Genomic DNA, 16,416 nt, shown 5'->3' with positions numbered 1-16,416 from the left:
ATAGTACAACTATTACTGTTTGTAACTCTTCATCTTAATATAGGTGCTTACTGATGTTGTGAAACATTGCTGTTTTAGTGCCAAGGCTTTGTTTCTGTCACAGCTTCAGTTTATAGTTTTTTTTTTTTTTAATGTGTCAATGTTACCACACACATGCTGCCTCCTCGTAAACCCACGCACAAAATTGGTGACACAGCAAAATGACAGTAACAGTTTAGTTTTCATGTCTATTCATTTATCATCTGAGGAATCATGATTTTAGCTCATCCCTGTATGTCAAGGTTTGATTATGAATAATGTCAACTCACAATTGTAAAATTATCTTCTCAATATCAGCAGGCTGATTGCTGAATTTGATTGTATTACTTATTAAAATGAGTCAGTATGTCACCAAGTCTGCAGCTCGTGGCTTTCTTTCTCCCAAGTGCATTAAAAACTGTACATTCATATCTATAACTGTGACTTAGACTTTCATCTAACTTGTGTTCACAGCTCTGTGCGTAGCGGTAATAATTCAAACTGTAGGCTACATTCTCCTCCACTGAATCACTGCATCCCTCTGCACAGTTAACAGTTAACCTGACAGTCTCTCTGTCTTTATGTGAGCGTGGACAAAGTGCAACACACTGTCACCCACCTGCACACACAGCGGCTCTGCAGATGAGCAGAGGATACCAGCTGTTTCTTCAGAGGGCTGCCCACTCAGACGTTCTCAACAATGTTTCCAGACGCGCTTTGAAGAAGTTAAAATGGCAACACTGGAGTTATACAGCAAGGTAAGACAGAACTGATTGTTTTTTCTTTTCATGTTAAAAATGATGCTCCCCTTGTCACTCTCTTTTGCAGTGTTAATCACAAGTGTGTCTTTAAAGAAGAGTAATTATTCCCGATATAAAAGCAGCATTGTTAATCTTCTGTCAGTATTGTGTTTGTGTTGTGTTACATGTCGGGTGTGAGTTTGCCAGCCTTTCCAAGTTACATCATTTTTCATTGAATGTGTTTTAGTGTTTAAATGGTTAGCTTTTCTGAGTTTCATATGTTCTGTATCTTATTTAATCTTTATTTCTGTAAACCTGCTGTTCAATAATCTACAAAATTGCAATGATCAAAGTACAGATTAAAATGTATCTGCAAAACTGACACACTAGGAAGCAAATTAGATAATGGCTAATCCTGTTATTTGGACAGGGATGACCGGCGTTAATTTTTAACATAGTTTAAGAGGCTTTTATGCTGATGGGGGACAAATGTGTTGTCAGGGTGGGGTCAGAGAATGTGACATGTACCGGAACAGTGGTGGACAGAAAATAAAATGAAAGTCTCTGCTCTCCCAGACTGGTGCCGCAGATGCCAAGTGTGTTTTAATTTTCCCGTTTCACAATACTCTGTTACTTTGCTTAGGGAGAGAGTGTGTGGATTCCTGACCCAGATGCAGTCTGGGTATCAGCCCAGCTCCTCCAGGACTACAGTCCAGGGGAGGAACATCTCCTACTGCAGCTGTCTAATGGAGATGTGAGACATGCAGTACATTTACATTGTTCAGGAATCAATATGAATGCTCAATTTTCATGGTTGCCCCCCATGCCAACATCCATCTTCCTCCCTACATTGATAGGTGGTTCATTACCCAGTGGGCTCCCCCTCTGATCTCCCACCGCTGGGGAACCCCGACATCCTGGAGGGGGAGAATGATCTAACAGCACTCAGCTTCCTCCATGAGCCTGCGGTCCTGCACAACCTGCGGGTTCGATTCCTTGACTACAGCAGCATCTACACATACTGCGGTGAGCACTGAGCAGGAGGCAGTGGAAGATGGTGTGAGATTTAAGGAAATTATTGAGACAGAGAGGACACACTAAAAGAGAGACAACATACTGTATGTGTAAGTGAGACAGGCAGCTACTAAGTGCTTCTGTTTGCATGATTACAGCTCATAATGTCACCTTGATTACACTAGGTCAAAGGTTGAGACATGAGGCAACACCCACACTGCCACTGGTTGAAGATGTTACTGCGGAGCAGATAATGCAAATTCTTTTTTAGGAGGTGTCAAAACTGAAACCTGTTTTTAATCCAAATGATGATGGACATATGAACTGTCATTTTTAAAGACATTTGTTTAATGTGCCCTGAAAATCCTGCTTCTGTTATGTGCAGGTGAATTACAGGTTGTGGTCAGGATGTTGTGACATTTTCTGTTGCAGAGGTGAAGCAGACTTGAAGAAAAGCCCAGTGTCAAGTCAGCCATACCATGCATCCCAATATAAACTGAAGCAAAATACCACGCTCTTAGTGTGAAGGTCACATTTGAAAACAACAAAAGACGCATTGCACTCAGGACACAATATTTGTGTGACATAAAAACACAATTAAGATGAAGAGACTAACATAAGCTTATCAGCAGAAGCCACTGCAACTGAATGCACCGACACGTTTCATTGTATTCGTCATAATTATGAGCGCCTGGTTTTGTTTTGACAAAACTGAACATTTTTGGTTTGCACTGAGAATGCTGAAGTTACATCTGTCATTATAGTCTTTATAACAAAAATATAAACTGAGATTAACTAATACATAATGTAATATGCAATATACAGTATGTGTCATGTAGATTCATGTTTTCTTGTGTCTTCCCCTCCCTCCAGGTATCGTGTTAGTGGCCATCAATCCCTATGACCAGCTGCCCATATACGGAGAGGAGGTGATAGATGCGTACAGTGGTCAGGACATGGCCGACATGGAGCCTCACATCTTTTCAGTGGCAGAGGAGGCCTACCGCACCATGACCAGGTCATAGCTCAAGCACTCCTATCATAAGTTTGAGCAACTGTGAATATTTTTTTAACGTTTTGAAAAGTAAACCTGGTATTTCATATACTATCATACTAATGGGATACCTAAAACCTGCAGCAACAAGGATGAGCATCACTTTACTCAACAGAGTATGACGGCCACTGTTCTTTGTGTTCTTAGGGAGGAGAAGAACCAGTCCATCATCATCAGCGGGGAGTCGGGCTCAGGGAAAACCGTCTCAGCCAAATTCACAATGCGATACTTTGCAGCGGTTGGAGGAGCAGCACAGCAGACCAGCGTGGAGGAGAGGGTTCTGGCTTCTAACCCTATCATGGAGGTGAAGTTTCTTTCATTAGTTATTTTTGTTCATTTGGTATACGCACAAATAATAAAAACTGTGTGAATACAATTATTGTGTGAATACAATTATTGTGAATTCTTCTCTACAGTCTATTGGGAATGCCAAAACAACTCGAAATGACAACAGCAGTCGTTTTGGGAAATACATCGAGATTGGCTTTGGCAGGAGCGGTGACATTACTGGGGCAAACATGAGGACATATCTGCTGGAGAAGTCTCGGGTTGTGTTCCAGGTAAACTCTCATTCACTGTCCACTGAGAACATTTTGGGTTTTTATCTGCACATAACAAATACTCTGTTGAGTGAGAATGTATTACCACACACGGAAGTATATCAAATATGTTTTGTGCAAATGTTAATGATTGTTTTATGCCTGAAAAGGCATCAGCAGAGAGAAACTACCATATCTTCTACCAGCTGTGTGCTTCCAGAGAGCTGCCTGAGATGAGATCCCTCAAACTGGGTGAGACTTAATCACCGGCGCTCCCTGGTTCTTTGTCCGTAATGCATTGTATGTTATAATTTGTGCTGCATGCAGGGATAGTGGAGATTTGTCTTCTTGTTCCAGATGCACCTGAACACTTCCGCTACACCAACCAGGGAGGGGAGATGCAGATACCTGGTACTGATGATGTAGCAGACCTGGAGCGCACACGCAATGCTTTTACCATTCTGGGTAGTTTTATTATCTATATCTATATCTATATCTATATCTATATCTATATACAAATTGACAAACACAAACACTGTACATTTTCAGACCTGAATCATGTCAGCGTTTGTGAGGATTAAAGAAAAGACTGCTGGTATATTTGTCCAACTTGCAGGTGTGCAGCCTGACCAGCAGATGGAGCTCTTCAGGATCCTGTCATCTATTCTACATCTGGGAAATGTTAACATCCAAGCCAGTGGGAGAAGTTCAGACAGGGGTTATATTGATGTAAGAAATATATTTCCAATGCTCTCTGTGTCTCCCCCTCCCCTTTAGTTGTGACTGCAAACACATCTGCATGGCCATCAGCTTATTTCCCCTATCAGCAGTTAGACCTGACTCCTTGTCCTCTCTCAGGCAGACGACCGCTCTCTGGCCATCTTCTCCAAGCTATTAGGAGTTGAAGGTCCTCAGATGGCCCACTGGCTGTGTCATCGCAGGCTGGCCGTAGGGGGAGAGATGCTGGTCAAACCCATGTCTGGTCAGCAGGCGACAGAGGCCAGAGACGCGCTGGCTAAACAAGTCTACGGCCAGCTGTTCACATGGACCGTCCAGAGGCTCAACTCTGCCCTGCGCACCCAGAGCACACAGGTCAAATCCTTCATAGGGGTGCTGGATATCTATGGGTGAGCGATTAGGTTTGGTGGTGTTGGGTAAAATACACAGTGTGCAGTGTATGGTTGAAATCTTCATTGTGTCTTCAAGCTGAACTAACAAGTATTTCTCGCTGAGCAGGTTCGAGACCTTCGATCGGAACAGTTTTGAGCAGTTCTGTATAAATTATGCAAATGAGAAGCTCCAGCAGCAGTTTAACAGGGTAGGTCCTGATGCTGGCAGAGGCGTTTTGGTGTGTTTGCCTTGACAACCAGAGGGGTTGTATGTGCAAGTGACAGCTCATTTCTTTACAGTGCCTACAGCCTTGAGTCCAACTCACTTCTTACCACAAATTCCTCTGTTGTTTAATCCCTTATACTGATATCATCATAAACGAAGATTGTCCAGTCTTCAGTTCTACAGGTCACTACAGACCTGTGTGTCATCAGACCCTTTGCTTATTTTTGGTGAACACTTTTCAAAATCACACCTAGTCACAAAATACAGGAGGAAGTGCTGCTCTGACTGTGTCTGAGGGAAACAACCACAGATTGTTTTTGTAGCCAAGCTTTCTATCTCCTCAAAAAAGTTTTTTATGATCAGGATGGGTGATGGGTGGATTCATTGCATTGTATTTGTTGTTTTCTATCAATTTCAATGTTTAATGTTTTAATTTTTGATGTGTTTTTTCTTCAGCACGTGTTCCACTTGGAGCAGGAGGAGTATGTCCGGGAGGAGCTGGCCTGGAGCAGGATTGAGTTCAGTGACAATCAGCAGTGCATCAGTCTTATAGAGGGACAGCTCGGCCTTTTTGATCTGTTAGACGAGGAGTGCAGGGTCAGTCTCGCAATCTAACTACAAGAAGTGTCACATTATATTAAATGTAAAAAAAGCTATTGAGCTGTTGTGCATTTGATAATTCTCTGTGTTCTCGATCAGATGCCTAAAGGCTCAGATGAGAGCTGGGTACAGAAGCTGTACAATCAACACCTGACCAGCAAGCGCCACCCTCACTTCCAGAAACCTCGCCTGTCCAACAGCGCCTTCATCATTCTGCACTTTGCTGACACGGTGAGAGAGATGAACACACTCCATGAAAATCAATTGAGGGGAAAACTAAATGTGCACTGTAGCAAATCTTTGCATGGACTGCCCACTATTCATTATAAAAGAAAATCTGTGTATCCACTTGTGTCCACTGTATATGTTTGCAGCTTGTGTTGTGGTTTTTCTTTTTCTCAGGTGCAATACGAATGTGGCGGCTTTTTAGACAAGAATCGAGACACAGTCTTTGAGGAGCTTATTAATATTCTGAAAGCAAGCCAGGTAGATACATGTTAGTAATATCACAAGTTAATATATTTTTTTATGTGATTAGGGAATCAATAAGTGTGTGTGTGTGTGTGTGAATGTTTGAATCAGTCGGAGCTGGTAGCGGAGTTGTTCCAGCAGCAGGAGGCCGGCTCCACTGTGGCCAATGGAAGTGTTCGATCAGGGAAAAGAGCGACCAGAGAACACAAACTGACCGTGGGCTTCCAGGTGAGTGGTCACCACCTTCATCATCACATCACACAGATCATTGATGATATTGATGACACTGTGTTTGTGCCCGTCAGTTCCGTCAGTCCTTACAGATGCTAATGAACACCCTGAACAGCACCACGCCTCACTATGTCCGCTGCATCAAACCCAACGACCTCAAAGAGCCTTTTATGTAAGTCCTCACCTCGCTGAGCCTGCCTTCACAGTGAAGTCTTTGTTTAAAGATGTGTTTTACCGGAGACTGCCATGTGTGCACTAAACAAACCATGACCCTCCATGTTAGGTTTGACCCCAAGAGGACAGTCCAACAGCTGAGAGCCTGTGGGGTGCTGGAGACCATTCGTATCAGTGCTGCAGGTTATCCATCCAGGTAATGAGGGGACTTTTGTCTCAATCCCCACAAAGCTCTTAACACTTATATACACAGTCATTATCACTACAACAATATGAAGACTCTCACAATGCAACACACACACTCACACTGAGAGCAGAGGTTCTTTAACCTAAAATACTGCAGTAAAGTAAATTCATAGGTTGTCAAACAGGTCAGGCTGACAGAAAGAAAGGGGTTGGGCAAAACGATGAGGTCAACAGAGAAACTGGTTGCACACACTACACAGAGAAGAGAAATGCTGGCACAGCTGCAGGGAATGAAGACAAACTGGCACAAATTAGGGGCGGGGTCAACGCACACAAGAGCGGGAAACACACAATGGCAGGAAGTGGAAATCTGAAATCAAAGGGACAGGGTAGACGCACCAAAATAAAACAGGAAGTGAAACAAAGTTAAAGAAAGGAGAAAAGTGCAGGATGGGACAAGTCAAGTCAAGTCAAGTCATTTTTATTTCTAGAGCACATTTAAAAACAACAGATGTTGACCAAAGTGCTTTACATACAAGATTAATTCAAGCAAAGACAGGACAGACACAAAGAAGCATTAAAACAACAAGTGAGTGGGAATAATGGTAGGCCTATGGGAGGTTCTCATGAGACTGAGTTAAAAGCCAGAGAGAAGAGATACGTTTTTAGCTGAGTTTTAAAGATGTCTATGGAGGGTGAAGATCTGATTGTTTGTGGGAGACTATTCCATAGTTTAGGACCATAGTTTAGGACAAGACAGTCATATGATGGAAGATGTCAGCATTTGCATCTAGCATTCACATAATTTTGTATTATCAATTAATTAGTACTTTTGTATTATGTTTCTATATTTTAAGCAGTTTAGCTGTAACATTTTCAAGAGCAAACAATTGTGTTGTGTAAGGAATAAGTCTCAAATTGCAGATGTCTGAATTTCATCAAACTCTCACACATAAAATCACAACAGTGTTGACTGAATATGAAATGAACAGAAAGCCACAACATACTCCCAAATACTACAAAAGCAATATATGTATATGAAATGTAAAACTTTTTAAATTACTTACTATAAATATGAATTGTCAACATTTTAATCTGTAAATACTGTAAATAGCCCATTTTTTAAAATCAGAATAAACATAAATCACCATTTCACATGGCATTCAATCTCCTACAGAAATGATCTGAATAGAACGGTCGAATTATTTTCTCTCCGTGTTATTTACCAGGTGGACGTACGAGGAGTTCTTCAGCAGGTACCGTGTCCTTCTTCGAGGCCCTCAGAGTCAGGAGCAGGCCCAGGCCTCGTGCAGACAGACCCTGCCTCAGCTCATCTCAGACCCAGACCAGTACTGCTTTGGGAAAACCAAAGTATTTTTCCGAGCTGGTCAGGTGGCTCTTCTGGAGCGGCTGAGAGCTGAGAGGCTGCGTGTGGCTGCAGTGATCATCCAGAGCCGGGTCAGAGGGTGGCTGTCACGCATCAGATACTCCAGGATGCTGTGGGCAACTGTCACTATACAGAGATACTGCAGAGGAGCTCTGGCCAGACGGTGAGGCTGGACAAAATATACTGTCTGTTTGTGAGAGAGAGAGAGAATATATCCTATCTAGTGTACAAGTTGTGGCTATATCAGTGTATCTCCCCAATACAAATATTTCCCCATATCAATACTGCCTCACCATGCTGTACATGAACATAAAGTTTTAGAAAAATATACAAATTTCCAATTTCAGTCACTGTGGAATCCGGAAATGATTTTGTGTATACATTCTCAACCCCACACATATAATTTCCAAACATTACCAAGATTTAAACATTTTGAAGTCATGCTCTCCTTTAGTTAAATGATAATTGCCTCCTTGTCATTTTTCTACAGACTGGCCCTGACCCTGCGCTACACCAAGGCGGCCTTAGTGATCCAGAAGACCTTCCGCATGGTGGTGGTCAGACAGCTGTTCCTCATGATCCGCCACGCCACCGTCACCATCCAGGCCTTCACCAGGGGCACCCTGACACGCCGCAGATACAGACAGGTCAGCAGTTAATAAGTAAAGGGATAATGCCACGTGACATCGTCCATTAATTCCTGATAAAATCGACACCTCGAAGGACTTTATCACGCTTATACCATGGTCACTTACCAAAGAAAGGAATATTAAATCAATTTTTTATACTTCAATGTGTTTTACAGTTGAAATCATACATTTTCACAAGCCACAGCGGAGCCATAGCAACTCTGTCGGCTTAATGTTACGTGATACAAAGTATTATTTCAGAAGGCCAATTAAATGCACTTCTTACCCCTTTTTGTCACAGACTCTGGTGGTCAGAGGATGAGTCAGTCAGACAGTCAGAAAAACTTGATTTATCCATATTGGCAATGGCCATAAATAAATAAATAAATGTGCAAATACAACAATCGGCAACATGAGAAAAATCACAGCATCACACAGTGGCACAGTGAACATTCAACGTTGATGATGGATGATGGACTGAAGAAAACTTGTTATGCTCTAAGTCTCTGTTGCCATGGTTACCAACCAGCGCAATAATTTAGAACTGTCATCAGGGAATTTGACCGTGACGTCTTTATACTGTAGGTGTCCTATACCCTTTTTCACGGACACCCAGCAGCAGCCAATCAGAATTGAGTATTCACCCAGACCATGGTCAACAGGCTTTAACCGCCCTGTAACTTCCATCAGAGTTTGAATCAAACATCCTCCTCCTGCATATTTAGTATCATTTTATGTATTTGTAATATAGACATAACCTAAACTGATGAGAATGTAAATATACTCTCTCCTCTCAGCTGGTGGCGGAGCGTGCTGCCGTGTTGCTTCAGGCCAGAGTGCGTGGGTGGTTGGCGAGGAAGGCATACAGGCGAGTGCGTGCGGCGGTGGTGTTCATGCAGTGCTGCGCGCGCCGCAGGGCTGCCAGGAGAGAGCTGCTGAAACTGAAGAGCGAGGCCCGCTCAGTGGAGAAGTACAGAGAGCTCAACAAGGGCATGGAGGTCAAACTGATGCAGCTGCAGTTAAGAGCCGACCAGGAGGTGGGTGAGAGTCTTTCGGAGCAGTTTGACCCGTCAAATCGTTCGTGAAAGAGGTTATTTCATTTTAGATTTTGCATGATGAAGTTGTGTTGTCATGTTGCCAGGCCAGAGAGAGTGCTGCTCTGAGAGAGACTCTACATTCAGAGCGAGATGCCGCCAGTGCTGAGCTGGAGGCTCTGAAGGCGACAATACAGAGACTGGAGAACCAGAAAAATGAGAAACCTCAGCCCTGTCCAGTGGTCAGTGAGAAGGAGGAGGAGAAGAGGAGGAGAGCAGAGGACAAAGCTGCTCTGGAGATCCTGCTACTCACACAAGTAAGTAGGCCTGGAATAACTGCACGCATTTTCAAGATGTTGTCTTTGCATTTTCCTTCCCCCAATTTACCGTTCACTAATTCAGACATTAATTGTTGATGCCTCTGTCTTTCTCATTTTTTAAGGAGTTGCAAATGCTACGGGGAGAAAAGGACACTTCTGACAAAGAGAGAGAGGAACTCTCAACTCGTCTCCTTGAACAAGAAAAAGCACAAGAACGTGAGGTCTTCGGCATTCGTCTCTGTCTTTTTCACTTTTATCCCCCACATTTGTATCTTATTCTTCCTCTGTGTGTGTGTGTGCAGAGCATGTGCAACAGGCTGTGTCGCAGGCGAGTGCAGCTCTGAGGGAAGAGCTGGATGAAGAGAGGAGGAAGTACCAGGGTCTCCTGAGAGAGTTCACCAGACTAGAGCAGAGATACGACAACCTCAGAGAGATGAGTCTTCTCACTGAGGTTCATAACCACATCTGTGATTCCCCCAAAAAGTAACAGAGGCGGTTTTAAGCTCCATCCTGTTTCACTGAGAGTGTTTTCTTTTCCTCCTCACGACAGCGTACCAAGGGCCACAGAAGGACCGACTCTACCCAGAGTCTGAGCTTTGAGCCTCTCTCTCCCTCACCCACCCCGCTGTCACCGCAGTCCCTCACCCCACTCTCCCTGTCACCATTCCCATCTGCTTTACCTTCCCCCGAGGAGGTCCGCAGGGTCAGTGTCACGTCTCCCTCCCTGGAGAGAAGAGCCTCAGTGTGGAGCTCGGAGGGACCAATGGTGAGAGAGAGTAACTAGAAATAGAAGAGAAAAGTGGGATTTCCCCAAAAGGTCCTCATGTTTATTTGAAAAACAGTTTTATGAGTATTTATGAAGCCTGAGATCTAAATATCACATTATTTCTGTGAGTGTTAAACCCTGCATTGCACTTTTTCCAACTGGTGTTGTAATCTTGGAAAGTCAGACAACACAGCGTCACACTTTGTTCATGTTTGCTCTGACAGGAGCAGCTGATGGAGAAGATGGATGTGGCCAGAGACCCAGTGGTGAAAATGAGAGGCGAGGACCTGGCACACGCCTACGATGCCGTACGAGTGGCCAACAAGTCAGTCTGACGCTACTCGCTCACTCCTACCAGTGCTTTGTTTTGTTTCCCTGTCAGATTTATGCTGTGATATATATATATATGTATGTATATCTACTGTATATATACACAAACAAGATAACAATGGGGAAATTTAGTTGTTACATCAGCCAAGTTAAGAAGAAAGTAGAGAGGGCTAAAAAACAAAAAACAAAAACACAAACACAACACAACTCAACAGACAGAAAATATAGACACAATAAACAGTAAAACAAATCAACCTTCAACCAGGCAATGTGCAAAAACAAGTACTGAGGATATAAGGATATAAGGTGGCCTGATATAAAAGTATTGATAGGTAAAGTGATTATGGTGTAAAAATATTGCAACGTAAGTGACAATGATATAAATATAAGTATAAATAATATAAATACTACTACTGCAGGTGTGCATGAAATGAGAATATTGTGATGTAAAGTGACCATTTATATAAAAATATTGCAAAGTAAGTGACAATGAAATATAGATATGAATATAAATATACTAATATTTCAGTGTAAGTGACTATAATATATAAATAAATAATATCACATATCTTATTTGAGGTGATATATATATATATATATATATATATATATATATATATATATATATATATATATATATATATATATATATATATATACATATCACCTCAATATCACCTCTCCCTCTATCTGTCAGGTTTCTGGAGAGTCAGCTTCGTAACCAGCGCAGTCAGAGGGAGGAGGAGCTGGAGGCCCTGAGGTCCGAGCTGAGTGGCGCCGTCTCTGGTTCCTCCTCTGCTCCCCAGCGACAGGTATGGACTTCATCACGTAATCATCTGTGCTCCATGAATTATTATGTTCCCATCTCGTCTTTTTACTTCTTCTCTCATCTCCCAGTGTGTCTGCCTTACATAACCACCACAGTCTAGCTGCCCTCACAACTGGCTGTTTGCTTAAAAGCTTTTCTTCTTTTGCGCTCACTGTGAGTCACCTTGGTTCATATCCAAAATGTGGATTTGTTTGTGTGTGAAGGAGCTGCAGGAGCACCTGGAGGCCAGAGAGCGGGAGTGTGTCAAACTGAGGAGAGAGCTGAAGGAGCTCAAAAACACAGTGTCCCTCCGACGACTCCTCACTCAGGGTGAGATTTCATTTCCACACCTGTAAACTCCTCTGTCTCATTATTTCCTGGTTTTTAAAATGTCATATCACTTTCAGAATAAAATGCCTGGTTCTCATTCTGCTTTTCTGTTAAGACAATAAATATTGAATATAAAGTTTCACTTCACATAGCACTGTGGTGCATTATTTGCTCTTAAAATAATGAATGCTGCTGATGCTTTTTCATTTTCCAGTTTCACTTCTCTCGTCCGCTGTGAGTCCTGAGACTTCGTTCCGTCCGACCCAACCGAAGCCAGCAGCAGCAGTCACTGGTTTGCTGGAGTGTAGGAAGAAGGATGAAACGAAGCTCATCAAGAGCCTCATCACAGGTGAGACTGACCCCAGCTGACCCCTCCATCCTGCTTTCATCCTCACCTCTCTCCTCCTGCCTCTTTTCAAACAGGTAGCGTTGCATAGAAGTCAAAGAATCTGAAAGTAGAGTATCAGGGATAATCAAAAGCATTTATTAGTAAATTCTTTGACAGTGTACACAAGAACTCACCACCATCCATTGTGTTGAATTACATAATATAGTTCTCAGATGTTTTTCCTCCTCATACCAGAAGGCTGATTGGACCACCAACCTCAATTTAATACAGATAATCACACAAACATACATTGCATCATAACTATACTTTATACAGGTTCATTTTAGGAACATTTAACCTAAATAGAGTTTCTTGTTTACATTAAGTTAAAGAGCCAGTGCTACATTTGGCATCTTGTAACTTTAAATGCTCATTTTAATTTTGCTAACTGAATGTTTAACAGGGCTGATAACCTTTCAGACCCTGGATTCAGATTATTTCTTTCCATCGATCTTCCATCGAGTCACTTGATTTGCGCCCAGGACAGTGTCTGAGCTTCTTTGCGAACACTTCCAACTCCAGTGGGACTTCAGCCTGGTCTGACCTTATCAAGACACCACAACTTTGTGTGACATGACTCACGAGAATAAACTTTTACTCTGCCCAGCTCGTCTGTAGCTGACAGTTATGACCTGGCCATGTTCACTCTGCCGTTGCTGCTCTTCTCTGTGCTCCAGACATCCGTGCTGACAGCGCCCTGTCTCTGCCTCCTGGCCTGCCTGCCAGCGTGCTCTTCCTGTGTGTCCGCCAGGCCGACTGCAGCGGAGACCAGAGCCGCGCTCGTTCTCTTTGTAGCGCTGCTGTCACTGCTATGAAGGCAGCTTTGAAGGTAACCTAGGATCTGAACCTGCTTGGCGTGCCATATGGTTTAGGATTAATGCATTAAGGGCAGTTCACATCATGTCAGGTAGATTGTCACCGCACAGAGAGGTGGCCCCAACTTACTTTGAAACACTTTCTTGTGATTGCCACTGATTGTTTTGTTCCGTGTGTGTATGTGTCTTCACCTTCGCACAAGAATGTCGATCTCTGTAACCTTTTCTCATCCTCTCTGCCTCTGCAGAAACATAGCACCGATGTGGATATGACAGCTCTGTGGCTGAAAAATTCTTGTGTCTTGCATGACCTGTTGACCCAGCACTCCCCAAAACAGGTTGGATGAACATTTATTGATTATTATTCATATATTACTGGCTTGAACATTTTAAATCCAGAAATAAGTCCTTCCAATTCCCACTTTTATATAGAAATTCCTGGTAACCCTTTAATTTACAGGCCGCTAATTATGTGATAATGTCATGAAATAGCCAAGAAATAAGAATTAATTGCATAGTAATGTCAAGAAATAGCTTAGAAATAGTGGTCAATTTCATAGTAATGTCATGTTTTTAAGATTACACATGCTTTTCATGCTTTGAATTTTTTGGGAAAGGCCAGAATTGTTCTACACCAAGTCCTCACAACTGACCATTATTTCTGGGCTATTTCTATGCAATCAATCGTTTTTTTCTTAGCTATTTCTAGACATTATGATGCAATTAAATGTTATGTCTTGGCTATTTCTTAACATTATCACACAATTAGCGGCCTGTAAATTAAAGGGTTACCAAATTCCCTCATGCATCACCATACAAAATGTACATTTCAGGCCCTTGATTCAGACGACCTGGTTCCACTGACCTGTGACGTGAGTGACCTGAGCCGCTCCCTGAGTGACCTGTGTATTCAGGCCTATCAGCAGCTTCTCTCCATCACCGGGACACGCCTGCATAACATCATAGGTACCACCACACTGAAGATGATACTGATGTCCCTGCTACCCCCCTGCCAACCCACCCCCATTATCTCACATGCTATCACCCCTGTCCCTCAGTCTCTGCCCTGCTGGAGTCGGAGACCATCCCCGGGCTGTCCGGCTCATCAGCCAAGTTGGTAGTATCTAGGAAGCGAGCCGGCTCAGACCCCAGGACCGCTGCCGGTGATGCTGCTCCCACTATGTCGACAGTGTTGAGGGAGCTGGGAGTGCTGCACACCGCCCTGTCCCATCAGGCTCTGCCCGCAGCGCTGACAGAACAGGCCTTCCACCAGCTCACCTACTACATCTCTGCCTCCGCTCTGAACAGTCTGCTGCTGCGGAAAGACATGTGCTGCTGGAGTCGAGGGATGCAAATACGGTATGAAAGGATACACGATACACGACCACCGTACATACATATGCAGCGTGTTCCCATGTGTCATCATGTGCAACTTTATTTGCCTATAGACAGATTGTTGACATTAGCTTTGCTTATATATCCTGACGTAGATTTATCTTTGATATCTCTGATGAAGTTGATTTGTTGGGTGTTTAACTCACTGAATCAGCCACAAACATCTCTACTGATCTGTAGTTATTTTTTGGGATCACTTTAATATGCAATATAATAAATATGCCTACAGTTCATACTTTATAGTCTTGCTGTACTAAAACAAAATCAGTGAAGTTGTAAAAATTAAAAATTCACCCCCAGTAGACAGTGTCTTAAATAGAACCCAAAAGAGACTATTCTAGTGATTGTTTAAAAAGTGACTGAAATGGTTAATTTATTGATTATTTGAGTACTTGCTTAACAATTAACTGTTTATTAATTGAAATATATTTTTTTTTAGTGCACTGTACTCATGCAATGGATGTAAAGGAGGGAGACACCTGATTGGCTACAGACGATTCCCTCTTAAAAAAAACGCATTTGTCGATCGGGGGTCACGTCAGGGGAGTCTCAAAAGTTTCACACACAAATGCAGCGAGGTTTACAAATTAAAAGCACTTTGTAAATGCAGGTCCAACAGTTCATATAGCAATGTAACAAGCTCCAAATATACATTCTATGAAGACTGCAAATACTTTTACATGCATATATTTGTGAATTTTTCTATTTGTGTGTGCATCGGAAATATGTTTATGAATCTTATTTTTTATGTGAATATTTTATTATTACTTTTATATGGAATTAAACATATTTGTGTATGCATTGAAAATGTATTTGTGTTTTGAGTCACATATACAAATCCCCAAATACATTTGTGAATCTTCCTCTTGTGTATTTATAAATTTCTATGTGTATTTATTAATTATGAGACTGTTCTAGCTCCATAGTGTACACTGTACTTTTGGATCTTCTCTCTTGAGGTGTTTCCCATACAAACGCAGCAGATTATTATCACCCTCTCTTTCTTCTGTCTCTCAGCTACAACGTGAGTCTGCTGGAGGAGTGGATGCGTGGCCGAGGTCTGCAGGCAGGAGGCGCTGTGGCCACACTGGAGCCGCTCATCCAGGCCGTTCAGCTTCTGCAGGCCGGGAAGAAATCTGAGGCGGACGCCCAGGCCCTGGTTCAGACCTGCACTGCGCTGTCCAGCCAGCAGGTGGGTCCATCTGTCCCGAGTCTTCAAGAGAGAGAAGACACTTTCTGCCTTTTAACTGCTGGTGTCTGATTTCTGTCCGACAGATTGTGAAGATCCTGACCCTCTACACTCCACACAGTGACCTCGATGAAAGGGTCACTCTGAATTTCATCCGCACTGTCCAGGTACCACAGTGCAGGTCTACGGCTCTAAGATCTGTTTTGTTGATTTACTTTAAAATAACGTGTCCCTGTCCTCGCTCTCCTAGGGGCTCCTGAAAGGCCGCTCTGACGGTCAGCCTCCACAGCTCCTGATGGATGTGAGACGATTTTTTCCTGTCACATTCCCCTACTCGCCTCCCGCTGCCCTCCACGCTGAGCAGTTAGTCATCCCAGACTCCCTCAAGATCTCCTTTCTACGCAGAGCCTAGAAAACAGGACGTCACCTCAGCTCAGTGTAAATCCCAACACACTGAATTTAGTCCTTTGAAAATTAAATAACTGTTAGGATAACTTTTAAATTTATCTCATGGATGTTTTAGAGGAACAAATATGATACGATAAACCTTTGAGTTTCTTAACATTACCATGGAGGGTGAGTGGTCATGTAAAAGATTGGTATCTTAACCGAGTTTAAAAAGGCACCAGTGCTGATGATCAATTTTCAATCACCGGTAGTTTT

General features: G+C 42.8%; 1 protein-coding gene across 1 annotated transcript; it reads left to right on the top strand.

The window, feature by feature from the left end:
* Window positions 1-731: 731 nt before the first annotated feature.
* LOC310984337 (unconventional myosin-Va) lies at window positions 732-16,165 on the top strand (the record flags this gene model as incomplete). The annotated part of the gene is made up of 35 exons (XM_083969520.1): window positions 732-776; window positions 1,402-1,512; window positions 1,616-1,784; window positions 2,646-2,790; window positions 2,974-3,130; window positions 3,243-3,386; window positions 3,536-3,617; window positions 3,723-3,830; window positions 3,982-4,094; window positions 4,224-4,492; window positions 4,602-4,683; window positions 5,157-5,297; window positions 5,400-5,531; window positions 5,703-5,786; window positions 5,883-5,999; window positions 6,077-6,174; window positions 6,286-6,372; window positions 7,592-7,912; window positions 8,240-8,396; window positions 9,176-9,415; window positions 9,520-9,729; window positions 9,855-9,948; window positions 10,035-10,183; window positions 10,283-10,498; window positions 10,723-10,823; window positions 11,526-11,640; window positions 11,861-11,966; window positions 12,181-12,315; window positions 13,032-13,183; window positions 13,418-13,507; window positions 14,003-14,135; window positions 14,228-14,528; window positions 15,582-15,756; window positions 15,840-15,920; window positions 16,004-16,165. The coding sequence occupies exons 1-35, from the start codon at window positions 750-752 to the stop codon at window positions 16,163-16,165; spliced, it is 5,004 nt and encodes a 1,667-aa protein (XP_083825646.1). The 5' UTR covers window positions 732-749.
* Window positions 16,166-16,416: the final 251 nt, after the last annotated feature.

The sequence above is a fragment of the Trachurus trachurus genome (assembly GCF_905171665.1).
Source record: "Trachurus trachurus genome assembly, chromosome: 4".
Lineage (NCBI taxonomy): Eukaryota > Metazoa > Chordata > Actinopteri > Carangiformes > Carangidae > Trachurus > Trachurus trachurus.
The sequence above is the reverse complement of the archived record's forward strand: the minus strand, read 5'-3'. Positions and strand labels throughout refer to the sequence as shown.